This window comes from Balearica regulorum, chromosome 1 (genome assembly GCF_011004875.1).
Source record: "Balearica regulorum gibbericeps isolate bBalReg1 chromosome 1, bBalReg1.pri, whole genome shotgun sequence".
Lineage (NCBI taxonomy): Eukaryota > Metazoa > Chordata > Aves > Gruiformes > Gruidae > Balearica > Balearica regulorum.
Genome location: NC_046184.1, coordinates 191278677 through 191303351, shown reverse-complemented (window position 1 = coordinate 191303351; position 24675 = coordinate 191278677). Strand labels below are relative to the sequence as shown.

At 39.3% G+C, this 24675-nt stretch overlaps 1 protein-coding gene across 2 annotated transcripts in view; it reads right to left on the bottom strand.

Annotated features, from left to right (window-relative positions):
* Positions 1-24675, bottom strand: part of TRPC4 (transient receptor potential cation channel subfamily C member 4) — a 172975-nt gene that overhangs the window by 74881 nt on the left and 73419 nt on the right. For both annotated transcript variants that reach the window (XM_075741972.1, XM_075741973.1), the window contains exon 3: positions 6036-6554. In XM_075741972.1, the coding sequence (XP_075598087.1) occupies positions 6036-6554 (519 nt within the window). The remainder of the gene's footprint in view (positions 1-6035; positions 6555-24675) is intronic.

The following is a 24675-nucleotide window of genomic DNA, read 5'->3' as shown; positions in this document are numbered from 1 at the left end:
TTTAGTTTAATATTGCTCCTACCAGTAATCATTGCTGTGTGTTTTATGGGAACATACAGGTTTATGTTAAAAATGGTTGATCCCTGACGTGTGTTTCCTATGTGGAGGAATCCTTATCTCACTTCTCATCTGCCTGCAAATAAGTGAGCACGCTAGTCTGAAGCTGATTTCCCTGAAATATTTTTCCCTGAAATTCTTATTAACAGAGCCTGTACTCTTGTTAAATGTCTTTACCTGTGTTAAACTGTTAAAACCCACTCCCTCTTTCACTCTTTCTCTGCTTCTTGGCCAGTTCTGGCTCTGCAGGTGCTGGCAACCTAAAAAACCAGGGCCTGCCCCTGGGAAGTGGGAACTGCTAGAACACCAACAAGACATATTGGGGAGCATGTTAGTAGTTAAGCAGCCAAATTTATGGTAAACATTGATTAGTCAGATCTATAGAAATGTACTAAAAAGATAAATGAAAATTTGGGAATGGTTCTATGTTTTAAATCAAACCTTTAAAAAAGTTAATGCAGGATCAGGAAAAATGTCCTTCCTGAATGTATCTTTTTGCAAATTTAGTTCTTGCTTCTTTATCTGCACTTCAACATGGTACATAACCATGTGTGGATGCTACAACTATGTATTTACTTTAGTTTTTAAAGATAAAGGCAGAAAAAAGCTTATTAAAATTTTTCAAGAGTGTCAAACTGAAATGTGCAGAATTTAACCTAGTTTACATTCTGCTCATATCAAGTACTCCAAATTTTCAAATGATCTTGTGCTTACAGAAGTGAAAAATGACCAGAATAAACTAAGAATGGGAATTAAAAACAAACAAAAAATAACAAAAACTAGCTAGTCTATATTCATTTGAAAAGTGAAAAAGTTAACAGCTATATACTTAAAAATTTGTATTTCCTCTCTGCTGATACCAGAATGTCTAATAACAAAGTAAAATGAGACAATACTGCCTATAATAACTTAATCCTGCTATTGCCTTCTCTTATCTATTTTATCCATACAGCTTAAATGACATGGGTCAGTTAATATGGGGCAAGATGAGACAGAGATACAAATTACTAGTATAAGTATTTAAATTGCACTAATTAAACTTACTATGAAACCAGAAGATATTGATTCAATCTATTAATCTCCCCTGCCTCCCTTTTTTATTTTACATATATGGGAAAATTAGTAAGCATTTTAGTAAGCACTCTTCCACATATGTGCAGATATATGCATAAGACTTAAACAAAACAAATGCTAAACCAAATCTAACTGAAGATGAGAGACACCAGGGTTTTGCTGTGATTTCTCTATTAAAAACTCAATATATATAAGACAGAACATGCATTTTGCAATTAGTGGCAAAGATGACTGTATACTAATTATTATAGACTGCTGCTATTCTCTGCTACTTAACTGCATTGTTGCAACAGGGTTTTGCAAATTACTTAAACTTAGAATGATATCATCATCATCATCATCATCATTATTATTATTATTATTATTACAGGTAGAATAACTTCTGCTTATGAATCATATACAGAATCAGGGATTTCCCTTCTACATCCTTGAATGAAACTACAGTTGAGTCAGATGATAACATTTTTATTTGGTTCAGGTAAACAGGAAATTATTTCTCATTGCTCATTGTGTGCTTAGAATCTAGCACAATGAAATTGTAAGTGACAGCCTTCATAAAACCAAAGTCTCCCTTAGTTCAGATAATATTATGCAGTAGATAATTAGACAACAAAATGTTTTTTGCCCAATGCAGACTGGTTGCATGACTTCAGGGAATCTGTTTGCTGCTAGTTGTATCCCAGGCAACAGTAGATGTCAGAAACAGGCACCATACGCATCAGCAGTGTGTTTTTTCTTACAATCAAACAGCATCAATGGTGCAAAATGAACAACAACAAAAAATGGTACCTTGGGTGTTCTGTCCCATGTGCTATGCTACAAAAAATTGTGGGTAGGCACACAAAATATACGTGCTGGCAGATACTCTCTGGTTCTGCCACCTAACTTGAACTAACATTATCCACTGTCTTGCCAGGCATTATTCGGCAGTGTAAACTTGAAACTATAAAACTCTTTCAGCCTCACTAGTTATTAATGAAAGATGATAAATGGTTTTATCAGGGAAGTTTCCTCTGACGTGACTCCATGGACTGAGAATTGATACCACGGAGATGCTGTTTGACAGTACATGAATGAGGATCATGGTGATATGGCAAGTGTGAAAGGAAGGCAAATGTGGAATATAAGCACCTTTCACTATGGAGAACCTCAAATCCAATTGCATAAACTTTTTGGTTTGTGGAGAAGATCCACTTCAGCAGCAATCTAGTGACCATGAACAATGCAGACAGCTCTGTGAATGAATGTGCTTTCTTCATTTCCATAGATGATAATACGCAGGTGGTACCAGCGGCTTGCAGACCACTACACCAAGCACTATTTAATCACTTCACTTTCAAGAGCCTTTCTCTGTTCATTACAAGGTATTTCTAGATCTACATTTGATCAAAGACGATGTCATTCTGAAGTTCCTCAATAACTCCCAGCTTGGTAATCATCTTGTCCCATGTTTGTCAATTTTTCTTTTCTTTACACAATGACAATTCTTCACCATCCACTTGACTGCTTCTGCTACAAGTACCCTCAATCTGCTGTTTCTGCTCAATCTTGTGGCTTTGAGATTAAACCAAGTTATATTATCCAAAGCGTACCCCAGTCCTTCACAAGCTTTAGTGCTATTGTGTTTCATACTCACTCGCTTACTAATGCCAAGAGGAATTACTGCTAATAATTTTTGGTGTTATTTTCAACTCAAAAGAAAAAAAAGTAATCTTTAACCCCTGAGCAATTAATTGTAAAAGCAATGTAAAGGGACATATGTTCCTATTTTACTTGTCCTCATTCTTCATGAGGTTGGATTTGATGATCTTAAAGGTCCTTTCCAACCAAACTGATTCTATGATTCTATGATTCATGATTTTGTTACTTTTAGCTGCAATTTCTGGACTTAGATTGGATGTTCTGAACAACCAGACCTGATTTCTCACTCAGGGAGCTTTGACTTCAACTCTGAAACAGCATTACAATCCTTTGGTAATAGCATGAATAAATGCTGAGATGTTACGGATGGGTGGTAAGATAAAACAATACATTCTTATCTGTTTTGCTGTTTTGTTGTGGGGATTGGGTTGGGGTTTTTTTTGTTATTATTATTCTGCAGGATAGCATGCAAATTAAGGGAAAGAAAGACAATAACTAGAACTGATAGCATCAAAAAAATCACAAATCCTCCTCTCATAATAGAAAAGTCTTTGGTGAAGAACTGAGTCTTGGTGGTTGAGACACACAGGGCAGAAGCAGCAGATGTATCACCTCAAACCAGTATTTTTAAACAAGTTAAGTCCAAAAAAATATATCAATGGGCTAATTAAAATCCAGCCCACTTTTCTCCTGCCATTTTTAAAATAAAACTTATAAGTTGCCTCTGCTGCTTGCCATCAAACTTACCTTGGGTAGCTGTACTGTAAGGGTATTTGAAATGTGAGAGGATCTGGTTCATTGAAATGTTTGTTCATTTGATTATCTTGTTAAGGGTCAATTAGTATAACAGAAATAGAAAACAACAAGGAAAGTGATAAATTCAACACAGAAACCAGGGTATAATAGAGACAATGACGAAGACCAAGACTCTAGCCTCTGACGAAGGGGCCATTAAAGGACTGGCCGCAACTGCCTCAAGGAGGATCAACCTCAGTTTCGTAACTGATCATAAGGAGGGGAAAACATCATTATCATGAGTATTATGGGGTGTTTGAGGGGGTTCATGGGAACCATGGGAAATTCAAAGTTACTGTGTGATACCAGCGGGCTCTTGTGGGATTACATGGAATTTATTATGGCATGTTTAGAGGAACGCTAAAGGGTGGGGAAGTATCAGGGAGGAACAAGCATGGCAAAATGGAGAGGAGAAGGCAATCAAGGGGCCAGTCTTGTGTAAGCAGAGCCAGTCAGGATGCTTGTGCCTGGGATGGAGGCCCTGGGGTCTCCAGGTGCTTCTGGCTGGGCTCCGGTGCCCAGGCCAAAAGAATCCCCAGACCCTGCAGGCTGCTGGATTCAGTGGCTCCTGTAACATCCTTAACAGAAGAAATTGAAAGACCTGTCTGATCTATTTTCATCATGATGCATATGCACCAGCAATCCAAGCATTTGTTACGCTTGAGGTAAGTTCCCTGACCTTGGAGCTGTACCTACCAAAATACAGCTATAATCATCGGAAATAAAACAACTGATCAGTTACGGTGGCTGCTATTTGCTCCAGCATCTAGTAGAGAAATCATTTAGGAACACAGCAAAAGAATCTAATAAAACTTGATTTTACTTCAGGAAGACTCAAATCGTAGGGAAAGTGGGACATATTTATAGAAATGAAAAATGTAGGTAAAATATAAAAGATCCACTGATTTGGAATTGTTGCACTAAATCAGTATTGCTTTAATGTTTGCTATCATGAAGAATCAATGAAGTGTAATCAGCTGTATTACTGCAATTTAATTAGGCATGCAACTATAAAAAAACATTTCACTCTACAGACATCTCTCACTGTCTCTATCTCAAATTAAGAAAATTCAAGCTTTGTATTTAGGTTAAAAATAAAAACAAATATGAGTGGTCAGAATTTTATTTCAATGCATGAATCCTTTGGAAAAAAAAGAAGTCCAAGCTGGAATCCTTTAAATGACTGTAGGACAGGACTGGCATTTCAAGAAATAGAAATAGTAATTGTTAAGAAAAGTCAGAATAGTACCATCTGAAAACAATTTACGAAGGCTGTGAATATGCTACCTAAAACATTATAAAATCAAATATAAAATTATTCAATACATTTCCTGAAGGGAAAAATGCTTATTAGAAGACTTACGAAGTCAGAGTTCAATTAAGATATTTTTCCAGCAGTACTTCAGTAGGTCTCTACCTTCATGATAACTTCTTAGCATCACTAAATTGTATCATCTCAAATGGACAACAGAATCATTACATGTTTAGTTATTGTTCCTGCAAATCTTTCTGACATAATATATGAATGCATTTACTATTATATTTTGCAGAACAGAGATTTACCAGTGACAGACTAGTTCAATACAACACAGAAATGTATTAAGCATTTGCCATATTTTATATGAACAAGTAATATTTAATTATTAATGGCATTTGTCTTGTCTATACACTTCCACAGTTCAGCTGATTTTGGATGTACAGGTTCCAAATGAGATGATAAAACATTCTGACACGGTGATGAGCAGGGATCAAATGAACTTTTGGAAATATCAGTTCCTAACTCACTTTTCTGCCTTGATTCTTTTGCTTTTGCATGCAAAAGAACTTGAGTTTTAAGAACTTGAGTATTTTTAAAAGAAATGCAGACATCCTCTGATTCCAATTGAATATCTATATCAGTGAAGCAAACTCATAAATTTTTAACTGTCATGGAAACCAATACTCAGGTATCTGTCTTTTGGATTCTTTATGAAAAGGAATCTCAATGTCAGAGTTTTGGGGAGTCATGCATTGCTATTAATCTTATGTTTCAGTATCTATTCATAATAGCTATTTTTTGATGAAACGTCTCTATAGAGGTACCTGTAGTATTTTATAGGTGTTTAAACACATAGCCTTCTTTTCATGTCAGACACAATTAAAGCTAATTTGAAATATGCTGTATATATTTCTTATCCTATTATTGATGAGCTCTTCCAATCACAACTACTGGAAACTATGTCTATTCAGATGCAAAAGAAAAAAAGTTTCTGTGGATCTGGGCTATAACAGAACATTTTAAATTCTGATACTATCAAACTATAACAGCTACTCAAATTCAGCTAATTAAAAATATAAAAAAAAGAAGAGACCCTGTAGAACGAAAAAAGATAAGCAGCAATTTGTCTCAGTTAAAAGGATGTATTTCAGGCTATTATCTATCACATTACTACCACTAAATATGCTTAAATATTCTCCAGCACACTCACCTCTTTTTGACGGTACTTAATTGCCAGTTTCAATCTTGCAAGATCATTACCACTTTGTTCTTCTATCAAGCTATTATCATCTCTGTAATTAAGAATAATTTCCAATTCCCTGGAACTCCGTGTCTGATCCAGGAGATCTTTTGCAAATTGCTTGCATTGCCGTGACAGTTCCTCGTACTCCGACTTAAATTCATTTTCGACTTTACTCAGTTCCTGTAGCTCCCAGCTCAGTTGAAAAGCGGTAAGGAAAGGATCCTCACTGGACAAAGCAATCAACGATGGGCTCGCCAGAGCCTTGTAGATATTGAGTCTGGATCGAGAGTGGCGGAGGCTGTCCACATCTGAACTTGAGACGCATTCGACACAGTTACAGCGGACCTCGTGTGGCCTAGGCACGGAGACCCCTTTCTGCACAAGGAGCTTTATGATTTCGTAATTGTTGGTGTGGGCAGCCAGAATAATGGGTGTTATATCTGGTGTGAATTCTGAAAACTGCTTGTCCAGAAGCACTGGTGGCACCTGTGAAAAAAAGGCAAAAAAACCCTTACAGACCTCTTCATTGAACAAGAGCTACAGAAAATTAAGCTACAAACAGTTTACCAGGTAGTACACTTACTGATGGATCTTTGCTTCTGGATAAAGTTGAAGGAAACGCTTTAAACGTAACGATTCAATAAGCTAAGATAGCCTCTTTCCAGTTAATAAATTGCTATAAACGGGGCGTGATTTTTCATAAAACCCGTTTGTATGTAAACAGCCTATGGGCAACGATTCATTAGAGCAAATGATTAGATAAACAAGGAAGAGTCAGACACAAACACTCCTGTCGGGTCCCTTGAAGTGCCAGCCGTGAGCAAGATGGAAATGCTTTCTCATTTCTCACTGGCTAATCTCAGGTTTATAGGGAAGACAGAATCATGGGGGCATAATTGTGATTCTCTGAAGGAAGCAGGGAACAGGACACAGACAAGCTGGAGTTATAAAATAAAATGGGCAAGTAAACGAGAAAGAAAAGACATGTTTTCTTAAAGAGAGGGTTGAAAATATGACTGTATAGAGAAACAAAGATACCTGCTGCAAAGAGCTTAACATCTTAAGGCTCAGTCCTACATTCACATGCACAAACAAACAGACGGTCTTCACAGGAAAATAGGCGAGTTGGTAGAACAAGGGCCCCGAGAGACCATTTTTAAAGCCTTTCTGGTGTGTATTTCTGCATTTTCAGTCTTCTGGTGTGTTTCTATATTTTATTAGAAGACTGTAAGGTCTTTCATCTTAAACCTGTTTCTTTATTTTAAAATACCAGCTTCTAAAGTCTTTCCCAGATCAAGACAGCTCATTACACTAGTATGATGAAGCCATATAAGTGTAATTAGCCAATGTCAATCAAAAAATGGTATTGGCATCATCACTTATGGACGGCCTTTGGTCCACAGCTCAATAAATAAGTACAAACTCAATCCACATCAGCAAGGTACTCTGAGTGGCACTCCTTTAGGGAGAAGAAAAAGGGAAAACATTCGACTCAAAGTTATAGGAAGTCTAGGGAAATAGATGGCCATTGGAGGGAGGAAAAAATGTTTGATAGAAGTCTTATGACAGCAGAATGACCCCGTGGAAAAAATACACAAATAGCTAAGAAGAGAAGTTAACCGGAAACAGGTAAAGCATGTGAGAACAGTGTAAGAATGAGTTGAAACGAGCTATGTTTAAAGCTCCAGGATGGAAAGAAGCGAAAAAAATGAAATGCACAGAATCAGACAGAAACTCAGTGGAAAATAAAACTAGAACGAAATTAATCTGAAAAGAAATGGTAGTCTGCAGATCTAAATCCATAAATAAAATCCATAGATCATAGGGTTTTTTGTCCCTCTTTCTAATGAAGACACTGTGTGTTTTGTACATTTTTAGCTGTTCTGCATGTAAAACAGTTCATTTGTTCAATGGAACCATGTCCATGTATAAGAGCGGCTATGTGTGTGGGCTGTAAAACTGGGGCCTGAAGCACTAATTAGCTGAATGAGAGAATTACTTTGGGAGGTGGCCGCTTATTCATGTAAAATGGGGTGGAAAGTCAAGACTGGAGATCCGGCATTCGGGATTGTAATCACACATCCCCAGGGAAACAATCCCTGCCTGGCCATAGCGTATTGCTGACCTCGAGTAGCTGTGCCGGATTCTGAGAAGGTATGTGGAGTCAACGGGCAGAAATCCCTTTTCTCCCTTCCCACGCACTCAAACATGCACGCTTGGCTTGGCACTGGGTAAGCCTGGCACGGAGTCTGTTTTGGAGCAAGGCTGTGGGATGCCTGAGCCAGCCCACCCACCCTCGCGACCCCACGCGGAGGGAGCAGCCGTCCCCACAGTCCTCCCCACAGGCTTATGGGAGATGCTTACAACCAGGGGTTGTGAGCTGAACAGCTTCTGAGCAAGCTGTCTTCTGCCTTCCTCTTCTTTATTCTGAGGTAGAAATGAAATTATGTAGTGTGCACAGGTATAAAGAAAAATACAGGTTTAAAATTACTTAGGAGATAAGGAATGGGGGGCACTCAGGCGCAAGAACAAGCCGAACGTCTGTGTGCTGTGCCCAGTCTCAGCTGCAGTCAGGAGAAGAAACACAACCTGGGCATTTTACCTTCAGAGCACTGTCTGGTTATGCCCACACTGCTCTGCCAGGTCTCTCGCAACACTGGGAACCTCCAGGGCATCTCAGGTCATCTGTCGCCTCCAGGCTGAGCAGTGCGCAGCACCCACCCGGGGATGCCCATACGCCAAGATCGCTTTATTATTCCTGCCCAGTATGGACTGGGGCTTGAAATCCATACCTGTTTCCTCACCTGTCTGTGGTGTCAGTGGGGAAAATGAGACCTATTTCCAACCCCAAACTTCACTGGTTATTGCAGTCTTAGATTTATCTTCTCTTTTACTTACATATTGCGTAGAAAAAAATAGAGCACATGTGTGCACATGGACATTTTTCCTGCTCTCTGAATTGCCACTGTGGTCAATGCTTTTGAGGTTAGAAAGAGATTAAAATGGCAGTCGAGGCTCAAATTTTGCGTAAGTAGAAGTGAGCTTTTGGGCTATCATAGGACTGAAAAAGGTTTGCAGGGAGGGATGGGTTGTGCTTTGACAGCACCTGCCACAACCAGTGAGACTCCCTCTTGGCCCCAGGGTCAGAGTACCAGGAAGCGGAGGAGAGAGCCACAATGGCAGAAAACTCAAGGGTACAAAGCTATAACTCCAAACTCACTGACTGCTCAGAGTATTCCTCTGTCACTTAGCATGTCATTATCTTCGTACTTTCTGACAGTACTAAACTAATATTTGCTTCAAGCCCTGCCAGAACTGAAGGCTATCTTAACATGTCATTAACTGCAATCTTCTCTGAAAAATTAAGAGACACAGCTTCAAACAACATGGCATTGCAATGATTGACTTGTACACGGGGTCCATTAACTTAAAAACTGCCTGTTTTTCTCATAGCTTATCAAAACCTTTCATCTCAGCTATAAATCTAATGCACACATTTTGTAATTCATGCCATCAGAATTTACCCAAATATAGAAGTGTGTATTAAATAATTTCAGCCTTAACTTACAGAAATATTTAAACTTAAAGGGCAAACCCTAAGACTGCAACTTTAATTACATCATGAGTTTAACCTTTGACCCTTTACCTCCTATTTTAAGATTTCCTACTCATTTGAACCAAAGATATACAGAATGCCAAAGCAATAAGGTCAAATAATTCCCTCATCTGCAGTACAACGAAGTACTTATCTTCTGAAGTTCTGAGTGCTCTCATGGCACTCAGAATATTTTAGCATTTAACTGTTGACCCAGAGTACTTGCTCTGAAGTCACCAGACTTATGATAAAGTTTACTTTCAAACTACTGCAACATAATTCTCTTTAAAGAAGCCAAAAAAAAAACCAGCACACACACTGATACTAGCCACACAATCTAAAGCTTTGACAGAACACTCAGAGAAAACACATGAATCTTCCTTAAATCCTGGAAGGATGAGGAGCTACTAGGTCTTACAGTCACTGACTGTGACTGTGACTCCCCAAGGCTTAACAGTGGTATAAATATATTACACACTTTGGAGTTATTATGTCAACTGTGAGGCTTCTTAAACTTTTAAAGGTCAAATTATTTTTGCCTTCTTAGGTTTTGTTGAAATTTTTCTACTTCAACATTATTTAGAGGGCTGAGCAAAGCAGTTTAGGGATTGCATACTTGTATGCATACCTGTATGGGGATGAGTAGGCAAAAAGAAAACAAAACAGGAAAGATGAAAGAAGAGCTCAAAGTCTGTACACTTCAGGGCTGAAGTACATGAGATTTTTTGTTTCATTCCTTTTCCCTGCACTTACTGTAAGTGGGAATGAGACAGCCTGAATTAGGTATCTAACATTTTTTTTAGATACCAAAAGGAACAACCCTCTTCAATATGTGTAAGTAAGTTCTCTGTATGGTCCGTGTGAAAAGCCCCTATGCTATGACAGAAAGAGAAATCTAGGCTAAATTAATGACAGTTAAGTCTGAGACCTTTTCTGTCCCTATGACATTAAGGTAGAGAGACCAACTACTTGATGATCTGCTACATATCCAGCAAACAGAAAAAGATAACAGTGAGGTTGGAAACGGAGGAACCAATACCCCAGGTGTGTCCATGTCTCCATCTAGATTTCTCATAATAGCTCTGATTACTGTAATGTCTTAACAAAGACACTGAAAACTGCAGTGCCCATTTACCTGCTTTTTAAGTGCAAGAGCTCAGAATCTATGTAAAGCAACCTATTTCCTTGGGCAAACAGATAGTTTGCCTGGTTCTTGTCTTTATTTATTTATTTACAATTATTTTGCCTTTTGTTTGTAAAGGAGAGCAAATCCTACAATGGCTGCAATTAGGTGAATAAATTTGAGTCGGTCAACCATGACAGCATGACTGGAGGAAAAACCTAAAGCAAAGAAATAAAAGGATATATGACAGATAACAAGATTAATACATATGTCATCTCATGCAGTACCACAATATATTAGGAAAGTGATATTATAAAGGTGTGTCATCAAGCTCATCAGTTGCTTCAGCACTATTATTCTGTAGCTGTCATCAGCCAAACATCTTGAAAATGCTGAACTCTACATTTCAGTACAGCCGACAGCATACAAGTTATCCCTGTGCGTATAAAGTTTTCTGATTTGCATTCTAATTTGTGGAGTTTTTCTCTTCTTCTGTTTGATATTATTATATCAGCTAAAATACATCCTGATTGTAATAATGGAAGTAGTTCCACTAGAAGGATTCAAAAAATCCTCCTAACCCAACTCCTTTCCCATGCTCTAAGTCACTGATAAACTACCAGATAACTTGAATAACTTGAAAATATAACTTCAAGATAACTTGAATTCAGTTGTCACACCACTAAAAGGGTCTGTTTACAGTCTGTCCTGAAAGATGTGCTGAAATTACCCTAACAATACTGCACAAACTGCAGGCCTGTAATCGCGGCCCCAGATTTGACCGAAAGTCCTTTTCCTCATCCCAGGGCACTCGCTGTGCGTTGCACAGCTGGCCTGTCGTTTGGCCATCAAGTGTGTAAGGCAGGCGAGTGGATGGAAGTTGCTAAGCTGAGCTCAGGGACAGCATCATTTCAGAGCCGCGTGTGTGATCCCAGCCATGCAACACCCATCTGGTATATTGTCGTTTTCTGCTTTCTGTGGGCAGCTCCCCCGGCCTCCCTGGAAAGGGTTCAACTTGTTTACTGTCCTTGGACTCACTACAGTCCCTAAAGGTAAGCACCAGACTCTTAATGTGCTACTGAAGTATTTTCTTTCCTTTTATAATGTTTTGCCTCCACATCTATTCTTTTTTGTAGGAAACAGATGTATCCACAAAACCTCAACTTTGTAAGTTAACTGACAACAGTCTGAGGACTAAATGTAACTGTATGAACGTGCAATGAAATTTTTTAGAGATGTTGTAACTTCTTAAGAATGGACACTTTGAATACTAATTAAACATCTGAAATGCTGCCTAAGTCCAGCAAATAAGATTTCATTACAAATTGTGTCCTTTAACATTTTCAGACCCGCAGTTCATCTTCAGTGTTGAGGTGTTTAATGCTCATCTTCCAGATTTCTTTTCTCTGGAGTCCAACTGCAAGCAACAGAGATAATAAAAACGGGGCAGTACATATCTGAGGTTAAGTGATGCTTCTCTTTTTGGGTCTTAAATAAAACATTGAATCTTAAATAAAGTATGTTTTAAAATTAAAATATTGGTTCTTATATAAAATATATGAAGACCTCAAATTAATATTCTAAATGCTGGACTCATAAGGCCATAAAACCTCCCCCTTGTGCTAAATTATAGGTGTGGTTCACAGCAAAAGGAAACAACTGACTAGCCAGAATGAAATCCTAACCACAAGTTCATGCTTTGTGGTGGAAAGGTTTCTTTGGGCTGCAGCTTTGAGATGCAAGTATCTTCTGTCAGATTCCAAATAATATTCTGAATGGAAAAAGGCAGAGGATTCCTTGAGCGGAAGAAAACACATAAATCTGACTTAAGGCAATAACAACTGGGCAACTTATCTGGACCTCAGGATACGGGTTTTGTTAATAGTTCTGCCAGTAACTCTAGGTTGCCTAGGCAGATTATCTCTTTCTGCTTCTTTTCCCAGTTGGGTACACTTTTTTTTTTTTTGAGAAAATGTTTTACCAACCCAGGATGTAATGCCAGTTATAAAAGATGGATATTTTGCAAAAGAATTGGATTCATCATTCTCGCCAATTTTCCAGGGTTTGTGAAAAGAAGACATGCACAGTTAATGCTGAACATGTTACCTTTATGGATTTTCTATTTGTCTGTCTGCTATTGGTAGGGGAAGGAGCTGCCCTTTTTGCCTCCTTGCAAGCCCTTCCCAGTGTATACCACATAAGCCACAAATATTTCCAGAGATCAGGTCTAAATGTCCTTATTTGCTGCTAATATGCATCACTGCTAGCAAAGGATAACTTCCCCCCACTTAATTAAAACAATGTTTTATATAATATCGTGTCCATTTATTTTGCTATGCTGGGACGTGACTGGGAGCAAGAAAGTTACCATAGCTAATACGAAATCCCTGTCACATTTAAGGAGGCTTCAGTGCTTGCCTTTTTGTGTATAAAAGAATTTTGCAACATTAGATTTACAACTTTGAGTTATTTTCATTCTTTTTTTCCAAATACAAGCTCAGTTTTCAAAACCTTGGAGTTTTTAACTTTTTTTTTATCAGTTACACTTAACCTACCTCAAGATGTGAGCCAATGGTTTTCTAATGCTTTTTCTCATCCTATTACAGCTGACTCAATTTGTGTGTCACAATAGTCACAGCATGGACTGATGACTTCCAGCCTCTGTGTCAGCCACATTGCACAAAAGGCAGTAATGTTATATATTAAGAAAAAGAATTACAATAGCATTCACTGAAACCAGCATCGCTTTTCTAAACAATGAGGATGACTTGCATAACTGCATGATAGAAATAACAGTATATACTTAACACATCTGCAGAACATTTGAGCCTACCAGTGTAAAAGAATTCAGCAATAGAAGCACTGGACAGCAGGAAGGAACTTCTCAGAAGGTCTTATTTGCCCCCCTGAATCCAAAGTGTGGTAACTACACCTAGATCAGTCCCCGCAGATGTTTGACCAATCTGTTCTTAAAGCCCTTAAAGTGCTGGGTGGATATGCTGCACCATTTCCAGACCACTTTTCTGATATTTAATTTGTTTTACCTTTGTGCAGTTTAAGCCTATAATGTCTTGTTCTATAAAATGTGGATACAGAGAATACATGATTTCTTTACTGTAGCTTCACTTTTCTCCTTTAAACACTCATTCCTTCAGACTTTCCTTATGGGGAATATTTTCCAATTTTCTGAGCCTTCTTCTTTCTTTCTGCACATTCCTTACCACTTCTGAGTATATCTTATCATCTGTGCTCATTCAGATGTGATGAAATATGATACAAACTTTTGCATGGTAACATGACACTGTCCAGTCTTTTTCTGTTAGTCTTGTTTTAATCCCCTCCTGCAGAACTGTTATCATAATAATTTTCAATTCCAATATATACTTGGTTGATTATTTCTGCCTACTTAGAACTTTATACTTTTTCTTACTGAACTGTTTTATTTTTTACAGAAATAATTTTTTCTTCACCAAAACCATCCTGAATTCTAATTGTGTCCTGAACAGCCTTGTGATTGGCCCCCAGCTTTGTGTTACCTACAGATTTAACACGCCCCCTATTTCATCTTAAATGTCATGAATGAATATACTGATTGGGATAGACCCTGGCAGAATTGTTCATTTCATCCCTCTGTTTGATTAATTCTTCTTGTTTCACCAAGTATTGTTGGCAACTACTCCGAGTGTGGTTTTCTTAGACTGTATTTTGAGCAACAGTTTCTGAAATCATACAAAACTCAAGCTATATGATATGTACTGCTTTCCCCCAACATACAGAGCTTGCTGTCTGGTGATGAATGAAAATTATATTGTTTTGACAAGATTTGTTCTGGTAGGCTGCTATTCATGTCTATGTTTTCTTCTAGGTGCTTACAAGCAGAATGTTTGATTATTTTCTTCAGGATCCTCCCTGGTGTGAAAAAAGTATAGATTTCTTCTATTTGAAAAAGAAGAATAGAGAATGGAAAGAAAATGCTGCAAAATGAATTGATAACAGTTTATAGATAGAATCACCAGAAAAGATATTTGATTTGATAGATTTGGGACATGCATTTGTTGGGTGTGACTGATGACAAACAGCTTCGGCACTTTATTTCTCTTTTTTTTTTTCCTTTCTCCTCCTTGTTTCTCTGGGACCTGATCCAAAATACAGCCTGTACACAAAAATGGTCATTTTCCATTAATGTTTTCCTGTGAGCAGTATTAGTGGATGGATATGCCCTTCCTTTAGTCAATGTCAATAGCTTGGGCAAGAGTGCAAAATGACTCAAAAGTAGACACTCAGTAAAAGACTGTCAGGATATTTTGAATTTGTTTGCAGCTCTGAAACTCGTACCTGCTCTGTCACCACGTATCTTTTTGAAACTAGGTAGAGAACAGTTTTTCAAGTAGAAATTCTGGGCATTGCTTGAGCACTCATAATGAAAAATGACAAGCAAACTGTTGTTTTCACTCAGGAATAGTGAAAGAAGAAAATGAAAATGGTTTGGAAAAATATAGGAGCTAAGAAAGAAAGAAGATCTTATTACGAAATTATTAAAGAAGAACTCAAATTATTTCTGTCACATCATAATAAAGCTCATATATACACCTCTTAAAGTCTATACAATGAGCGAAGCCAGTATCAAAACTTCCTGAATGTTCAAAGTAGACCTAGTTAGGTCCTTCCCAACTGAGTGTTTTTAAATGGATGCAGAGATATTTTTCTCAAACGCAGAATAGTTCATAAAGGTAAAATCATTTTAGTGAAGTTGGTCTGACATGCCATTTCCTGAGAACCTGTGTCTGGTCTGATTAGAAAAAGATGGAAAAGCTCTTGCTTTTCCCTGTTTTTTTTCCTTCTCCCTAAATGGCTCCAATAGCTGGGGAGGCAGAAGGAAATTGGCTTGCTTCTCCAGTGAGGTCTTGAGAGAAATGTTAGAAAAAAGAGTTCTTAGAATCTGAGCTGGATCCTTTCTTTTTCCCTGAGCTTCATGGATCTAGAAACAAGAAAAGGCATCCCACTGGCTAAGGAATGAGAAAGATGGTTTTTGAAAAGGAGCTTTTGCAGAAAGAACAATAACAGATTTATGGTCTCTCTAGGTATCCACAAACTGTTTAGGAGATATGAGCATCTCAGAGGGAAGGGTGGGAATTAGCTAAACTTCTTCACAGCTGATTGCAATTATTTAGTATTGTAAAGTAATTTGCGATATCTTCACGGCTGGGAAGTAAATTCCTTGTCTGAGAAAAATAAAAGGGTTGTACTCTCAAAGAACAAAGTGGGAATCAGGCAAATTTGCAAAACACCTGCAGAAAAATGTTTCATATACTTTCAAAATATGAGAAAGGAATACAAAAGAGTATGGCAGGGACGTAGAAACTCTATAAATATGCAGAGGATGCAGAGAAATGTCATAGTAAGCTCTTTCATAAATACGTTATTCCTAGTATGTTATTCAGTGGTTTGTTATTCAGCAGCAGCTCTAGTTTTTGAATCATACTATAAGTTGTCCATATTTCACAGATGCAAAACAAGACTTGTTTCTGAAGCAGAGACCAAGGCTCACGCAACTACACTAGGATATGCTGGGAGTGAAAAATGGAAGTTCCTTTGAGAAGCAAAGGATTAACAATTGAGTTTTATCACAAGTTAATGATACTCTTAGCTGTGTTCAATTCCTTAAAAACAGACACTTTAAGATCCTCCCTGCATGCAAGACTCAATTGAACAATACTACTGCTTATAAGGTTTTGGAAAGATGTAGTGGTAAACAATAGAAGACTTCTAGAAATAAAAAAATTCCTTTTGAATTTCCACTGCAAAGAGATCAAAGGAGAAATGGGAGAAGCATGCATTATTATAACCTGTCCTATGCAGTGAGAGACCAGGAGCAGAACAGTTAGCTAGAGGTTTAATATATATATTTTTAGAGGTATATATTGCTAGAAAGAAGCCTTTGAAACTGGTGCCAAGGGGAATGGATTGGTTCAAATCCTTTAATATTATGAGTTCTCCTTCTTTCAGGTTAGTCTTATCTTACTGTGTTATTCCTCTTGAGCTTACTGCTTGATTGCAGATCTTGATCTGTACACATCTTATACATGTGGTGCATCCTAGTAATTAATGGGTAAAGAGGTATTCCTAATGTGCTTTAGGATATGGAAAGTTTTTTTCTTTGAGCTTATGGAACTATATTTTTACTCCATTCAGTGCATGATAGTAACAGAGGTTTAATAAGCAGAGGTTTAAATGAACAGGGAAGAAAAAATTCATCTTGTCAGCCAGTTTGTTTGTACTTACAGTTGACGTCACAAAACTAGTTGGTAGCAAATAAAATGGTGGCAGACTTTTTTGTATTTTCTGCAAATATTCAGTTGTATCTTGGCAGTACATAATATGAAATGTAAGGCTTTGAGGGTAAATATTTCAGGCTTCCTTTTTTCTGCTAAAAGGCCTCACACATTGTGACAAGCCTGCAAACTTAGATAATGATTTATTACCAACCCCATTAATGTTTACATAGCTGAATTGAAAGGGGAAATAATTTTGCATCCTGCCGGTCTGGGGTGAAGATGTGGAAGATATGGATCCTGACACTGCCATAAAGGAGAATTAAAACACTTCTGTCAGTACAATATGTGACATGCGTATCCTCCATCCAGAAAGCAGTTGGTAAATTGACAGGCTAAATTGGTAGTCTCCTAAGAAAAGTAAGCCTCTGTAATCACGTTAATGGACTGTCAGTCACCCCATTGTGACTTTTGAATTTGTTGGGCTGTTCCAGCTGGATGTTAACAGGAAGGAATATTGAAGATACTAAATTCCTGCAAGTTTCCTAAAAGAGATGGATGATTGAGATCTGAAGAAAATTCTGGAGCGTGAGCTCAAATGTATTACTAGATATTAGAGAACTTATACAAAAAGAGAATATTACAAGTGCATCAGCCTCTTAAAAAAGCTTTGATGAACATGCATAATATTAGAAACAGAGGAAATTCAATCATGACGCATATAGCTGTGTGGAAATCAGATTTCATAAATTTCACCACTCAGAGAACAATTTGACAAAGGATGCTCTATGACAAAAGCAAAGTTTATTGTGGAGTGTTGAGGGCCACACATGAGCAAGCTTCTTGACAGTGGCATGTTTCTGGTTTTTAAATTTTCATAGGGTTTTCCCATGGCTCAAGGCTTGGAAAGCCAATAATTTTAAAGACTATTAGGTATGATTGCATGTTTGACTCTCAAAGAATAATGTTCACTTTGAAAAAGTCTTTTGAAGTCTGCTCTTCCTTGTATACAACTTTCAACAATAGGGCTCTGGTGGTCCCGTTCCTAAAATCTTTCCTGGGTTTCTGCATTGGACACTGTGAGAGAGAGGTTAGGTTGTAGATGAACCTACAGGATGGGATTTATCTCCAGATTTAAGTGCCTACTTATAGGTTCTATATGTGAATTAGGTTTTTAAGCTCCTGTTACACAAAGTGCAAATCTAGGGCTCATCTCAATTGCCCCTATGTCGGTGTCTCGTGCTGTTTCAGATACCTCCACGTGTCCTGTGTGACCTCCAGTCACCACTCCACACAGGCACAGGTCTCTCACAGGTCCTCTGTCATAACTGCCAGGCCCACACACGTCTCATAGCTATGCTAGGATGCCTCACATGTTTCTCTGACCTGGGCCCCTGGCTGAGGTAGTCAGTAGAGTCCAGAGAACTATTTTTCTTAGCTTACATTAGACACTTGCATTTGGTCAGCAGACCATCTAGTTCTTCACTGACCTTATTGGGAGTGTCAATATTTGGCTTATATGTGAGCACTAAAGGCGTGATTCAGGTAACTAGACACAGGCACCTAGTACCACTTAAGATACCCTAGAGAATCAGAGAGATCTACACAGATATGACACAAAACGTACTGGAGGGTGTCACCCCTCTGCAGTGCAGGTGAAGGACAGGCAGGCTGCCCTGACGCAGGAGACACCTCTGCATAGACCCCTGGCTCTACTGCTATATTGCATTCAGCTTCAGGCATCTGAATTGGGAGCCCCTTTACATACATATATCTGTATATATATATTTACCTATAACACAGATCTTCTCAATCTGTTTTATCAAGGGCAAAACCCTGAAAGGCTGCTCTAGGCAGAGAAGATACTAGTTTGTTTATATTGCTCCTTTAATGTTTATAAATTTGTTAACTTTGTAAGTTAAATTGCATAGCCAAATGTAAAGATAACTGCATATGGGGATTTCTAGACCTTAGAAGACAAGACTACCTCAATCAAAAAAGGTTCTATTTGCTGAACTTCTGGGTTTTCTTAATGCTACTGGTCTCAGAGCTGATTCTTAACCTGTTTTCAAGTACTGAAAGGACGTTAAAATCTGTAGTTGAAACTATCTTTGCAGTTGTTGAGTTGTCAGGAAGTGAAAGCAGGTAGGTTTGGCAAAAAGGATTCCAGGCATGGAGGCTTATGAAGATGACAGTACAGGACCACTAATTGTAGAAAGCAGAGATTTTGGACAGTTTCTTTTTTTATTTGTATGCTGTCCCTATTCTGATTGTAAACTTGGGTGAGGGCTGTAAAGTGGGGCTCAACAAATATAGTAAGAAAGGAAAAGAAATCAGCACTGAAAATATGACTTCTTGAGGAGAAAGAAGTGACTTGTGACTTTCCCACTGACCTCATTTTTGCATTAACCCTCTAAAATTTTGAATTATTTTAGATTTTTCTAAAGATTTTTATTTATCTTAGATTTTCAAATGTTTATTGCTAATCTGCACTTAACTCCTCATGGTAGAAAAGTGCTTTCATTTCCAGCATGAGCTAAAACAAGAAGTGCAAAAAAAACCCAGCAAATAATGACAGAAAAACACTTAATCTTTCTGAATCTATAACACTTAAAGTTTATGTAGAAGTTTGGCTCACCAATTGTCTTTGAACTAAATCTGTATTTGTCATCATCAGTATTTTCTGAACTTCTGCAAACTGCTAAAAAGGAGGATTAGATTCACAGCTGGTGTAAATCATCATTGATAACACTACCTGCCAGGAATCTATCTGTAAGGATTCTGCTAATCAGATTTTTTTAATGTTGCAAATAAAAAATGGCTCATCATTTTGTGCAGGTCAAGAAACTATCACGTTTCCCCATATTTTGGCATGCTTCTTTTGCCACTGCTTCAACTTCGGTATATTATGATTTAGCATTTGTTACAAGGTAATGGGTGCATATTGTAGAACACATTGCCTACCTCAATATTGAAATTGCTAGCAGCTCTATCTGATGGCACCAGCATACCAGCTTCTGGAGTCTTTCTTTAGTAATTGTCACAGGTTTTTCTACACAACCACCCACCCTACCTCTGATGCATTTGGGTTTATTGCCAACATGTAATGACACTTACGTGCAGCCTTTTCTGAACTTGAAAACAGCCAGCATCCCTCTAAAACATCAAAAAGAACAGTACTTTTGTAAATCCCTATCTCTGTCTCATATGCAATCTCCACCTTTACAGTACACCTCTCCTTAAGAGCTACATGTTGTTTTCATGTGCCCATGATTATATAAAAGACTGAACATGTGGATAGGCTACTATATCTATTTCACCAATAAACTGAAATATCCCCTACAGAGCCTCTCCCATTCATGTCTGTCTACTAATATTTTAAAACTTGTCAGAAAATTCTAATTAATCAGATGCCACTGGGGAAAAAAAAGACAAACTCAGCTACCCACTCAGGCAGCTGGAAGTGGGAAGAATCAACTTCGTGCCCTCACATTCCACTTCAAGATGGTATACTTCAAGCCCGACAAAATATCTTTGCATTGCCTCCTCCATACTCATTATGAGCTAGACTGTCATTAATCAGAACATTCAAAAAAGGCACTTAGTTCATGAACTTCTGTGGGAAACATTTTCAAAACAAAAAAGATGCTTTAATCTCAACAGATGAAGAGCATTACACAAGTGATGGTGACTGTTATTTTCCAAAGTTACTGGAGAAACAGTTTTAGATAAGAAAAACTACAAGGCATCTTGCAGTGCTCCTAAAATCTTCTCTTTCTTTCTGGCCCTGCTTCACCAATATAAGTCCCAGTTTGGTAACTAGGTGAAAATTTGAAACATCTTAACATCTTAAAACAACAGGTCCAACATGTTTGTAGTTTAAGTCCACTGCAGGTGTGCTGGACCTACAATCTATATATTTCCTGGTCTACTCCCTGATGACCCACACTGTTACCAGGAGGAGGTACAACCCTGACATAGCAACTTCCCCGCACACACCGTTGGGTTGTGGGGCAATGCAGGGCTGGGAAAATGCTATCATCCCATGACGCTTGGAAGGAGAATAATGGACTGAAGCCGACTAAATGTTCTGCACTGAGCATTTGACTGACTGAGACGGAAGCTGTGCTCATAGTACAGCTCCAGAGAAGAGCACTGGCTTCACCTCAGGACCTTAGGTCTCCTCAAAGGGCAATTTTAAGAAGTCCAAAGATACTAAGAGACATGAAAGGAATAAAGCAGGTGATGAGGCCACACGTGGGGAATTTCCTAGGTGTTAGGATCTCTGTCAGACCTGATAAGAGCTCTGTCAGAAAAGCAGAATCTAAGCTGTCAGCATCTCAGAAATGGAAAATGACTCTTCAGGCTCTGTGCTGCTTTCATGTTGTTTCCTGACTTTTCACCTCTAGACTTTTTATCTATTTCTGGGAATGCTGCCAGACTGAAGGCACTTTGCCTGCAAAGCTGTCTAGCCTTGCTGTCTGTATCCTTTCCCAGATAGCTTAGGTGAGTGCCTGAACATCTACGCAGCAGCCTGCCCCAGTGGCCTAGAAACTATACTGTACAACATCTTTGACACATCCTTACACAGGACCATTCCTTCGTCCTGGCTGTTTTATGTCTTTTCGTTCTTTCCAAAACAACATGGCAACACTGCTAAAAAAAATCATAAATCAGATGTTCAGACACTTTTTGCCATAAGACCAATCATTGTTTATTCTGATCAGAACTGCATGCAGTAGATTCAAGTGAAAGACAACTTGTATTGTCAAAACCTCCTCTTCTACCCTCCTACACTCCAATCAGCTAAATGCATCACCTTCCCCACCTTCCAAAAAGTCCCAAGATAGCAAGCTTTCCTACTGATCCATCTGGATAACTCTGGATAACTCTTCCTGTCCCAGAGTTCACACTGAGTAGCATAAAAATGCCAGCGCAAGCGTTGAGGTGTTGGTCTGCCTATCATCCAGATCAGGGGGCTGGCCAGGCCTCCCTGTAGCTTTCTGCTAGCTCTTTCAACACCCAGATGTGGGATAATGGACTGGTGCCTCCCTGGGAGAAGATGTTGCCACCACATGACCTGGGAACTGGAAATGTTGGGAACTCAGAAATGTCCTGGATCCTCTTGTTCACACATGGCTAAAATGTCCACGGCAAGCAATGTGCATGTGGCATACAGCAGCATTAGGATATGTTTGGCTGAGTTAGATTCCTGGATTCACACCTGGTAAGCAAAGTATCAGAGTTGCTATCTTCTTACATACCACTTCTCACCTCACCCATCTCTTCCAGATGCCACTTTACTTATAACATAAAAGTGTATAATCACAGCTTGCTGTCCTTACCCACCACATAAAACTTTTAATATCTTTCATTTTGGTCCTTTCCCTCAGAGACAAAGGCTATAACATACCATCCCTTTTACCCGGCTGATCATGAATATCCCAGTTGTAAAGCCTACCATGGCCAGAGAGGCTACTAAAAAGGCCCTTAAATATTGATGGAGAAAGGTTGCTCACTGTCTATCTGGAGTGAAAATGGTAACTATCCTTATGCTCTTCTTGAGGGAGTCTCAGAACCTAGTATTGAAATCAGAACCTTGAATCCATAGCTCTGAGAGCAACCCAAATGGTAGCTAACCAGGTTTGTAACAGCATAGCAATTATGGAGAGAATTGAGGTGGTGGAAGAGGATTCTGTGAAGTGAACGTATCTTATTTTGGGGTGGGTGGACATTTTCAAGTCCACTGTAACCAGGTGGTATTGGAAATCCCTGCTGTGATCATCTCCATCTCAGCATCATAGCATCATAGAATGGTTTGGGTTGGAAGGGACCTTTAAAGATAGTCTAGTTCAACCCCATCTGAACTAACTCCTAGCCTTGAAAAGGCAGTAAAAGTTCACGAAGGTGCTGAAATGCTAATTCAGGTATTAGTATTTTCTACCACTTCCTAACCACATGTCGGACTCCTTTACTGTGTCTCTGGTACCTATATGCTCTTCACCAAGGAATATGCAGCATATCTTTCAGTCCTTCAGAAATGTCTATCTCTACCTTTTCAGTTTTGGAAGTTTGCGGTTTGTCTGTTCTAATAATTCCCTTTTTTTCTCAATATTTAGTCAACGCATCAGAATCACAGAATCACAGACTGGTTTGGGTTGGAAGGGACCTTAAAGATCATCTAGTTCAAACCCCCCTGCTGCGGGCAGGGACACCCTCCACTAGACCACGTTGCCCAAAGCCTCATCCAACCTGGTCTTAAACACTTCCAGGGATGGGGCATCCACAACCTCTCTGGGCAACCTCTTCCAGTGCCTCACCACTCTAACAGTAAAGAATTTCTAACATCTAATCTAAATCGACCCTCCTTCAGCTTAAACCCATTGCCCCTTGTCCTGTCACTACACTCCCTGATAAACAGTCCCTCACCAGCTTTCCTGTAGGCCCCCTTCAGGTACTGGTAAGCCGCAATTAGATCTCCCCGGAGCCTTCTCTTCTCCAGGCTGAGCAATCCCAACTTTCTCAGCCTGTCCTCATAGGAGAGGTGCTCCAGCCCTCCGATCATCTTTGTGGCCCTTCTCTGGACTCGCTCCAACAGCTCCATGTTTCTCCTGTACTGGGGACTCCAGAGCTGGACAGAGTACTCCAGGTGGGGTCTCACAAGAGCAGAGTAGAGGGGCAGGATCACCTCCCTCGACCTGCTGGTCACACCTCTTTTGATGCAGCCCAGGACACGGTTGGCTTTCTGGGCTGCAAGCGCACACTGCCGGTTCATGTTGAGCTTCTCATCAGTCAATACCCCCAAGTCCTTCTCCTCGGGGCTGCTTTCAATCCATTCCTCGCCCAGCCTATAGTCGTGCTTGGGGTTGCGCTGACCCACGTGCAGGACCTTGCACTTGGCCTTATTGAACTTCATGCGGTTCTCACGGGCCCACCTCTCAGGCCTGTCAAGGTCCCTCTGGATGGCATCCCTTCCCTCCAGCGTGTCGACCACACCACACAGCTTAGTGTCATTGGCAAACTTGGTGAGGGTGCACTCGATCCCACTGTCCATGTCGCCGACAAAGATGTTGAACAGTGCCGGTCCCAGTACCGACCCCTGAAGAACGCCAGTCATCACTTGGACGTTGAGCCGTTGACCACAACTCTTTGAGTGCGACCATCCAGCCAATTCCTTATCCACCGAGTGGTCCATCCATTGAATCCATGTCTCTCCAATTTAGAGACAAGGATGTCATGCAGGACAGTGTCAAATGCCTTGCACAAGTCCAGGTAGATGACGTCAGTTGCCCTTCCCTTATGCACTGATGCTGTAACCCCATCATAGAAGGCCACCAAATTATTCTTTCTTGAGCCTTTGAGACACTGCCACAAAAATGCATGGAAACTGATGAAATAAAATTGTCTATGCCATGGACTTGTATTTTTAGAGGCCTGTGGTTATTTGACCCTGGCTGAAGGCCAGGTGCCCCCCAAAGCTGCTCTAACACTGCCCTCCTCAGCTGGGCAGGGGAGAGAAAATATAACGAAAGGCTCATGGGTCGAGATAAGGACAGGGAGAGATCACTTACCAACTACCATCACAGGCAAAACAGACTCAAGTCAGGAAAATGAATC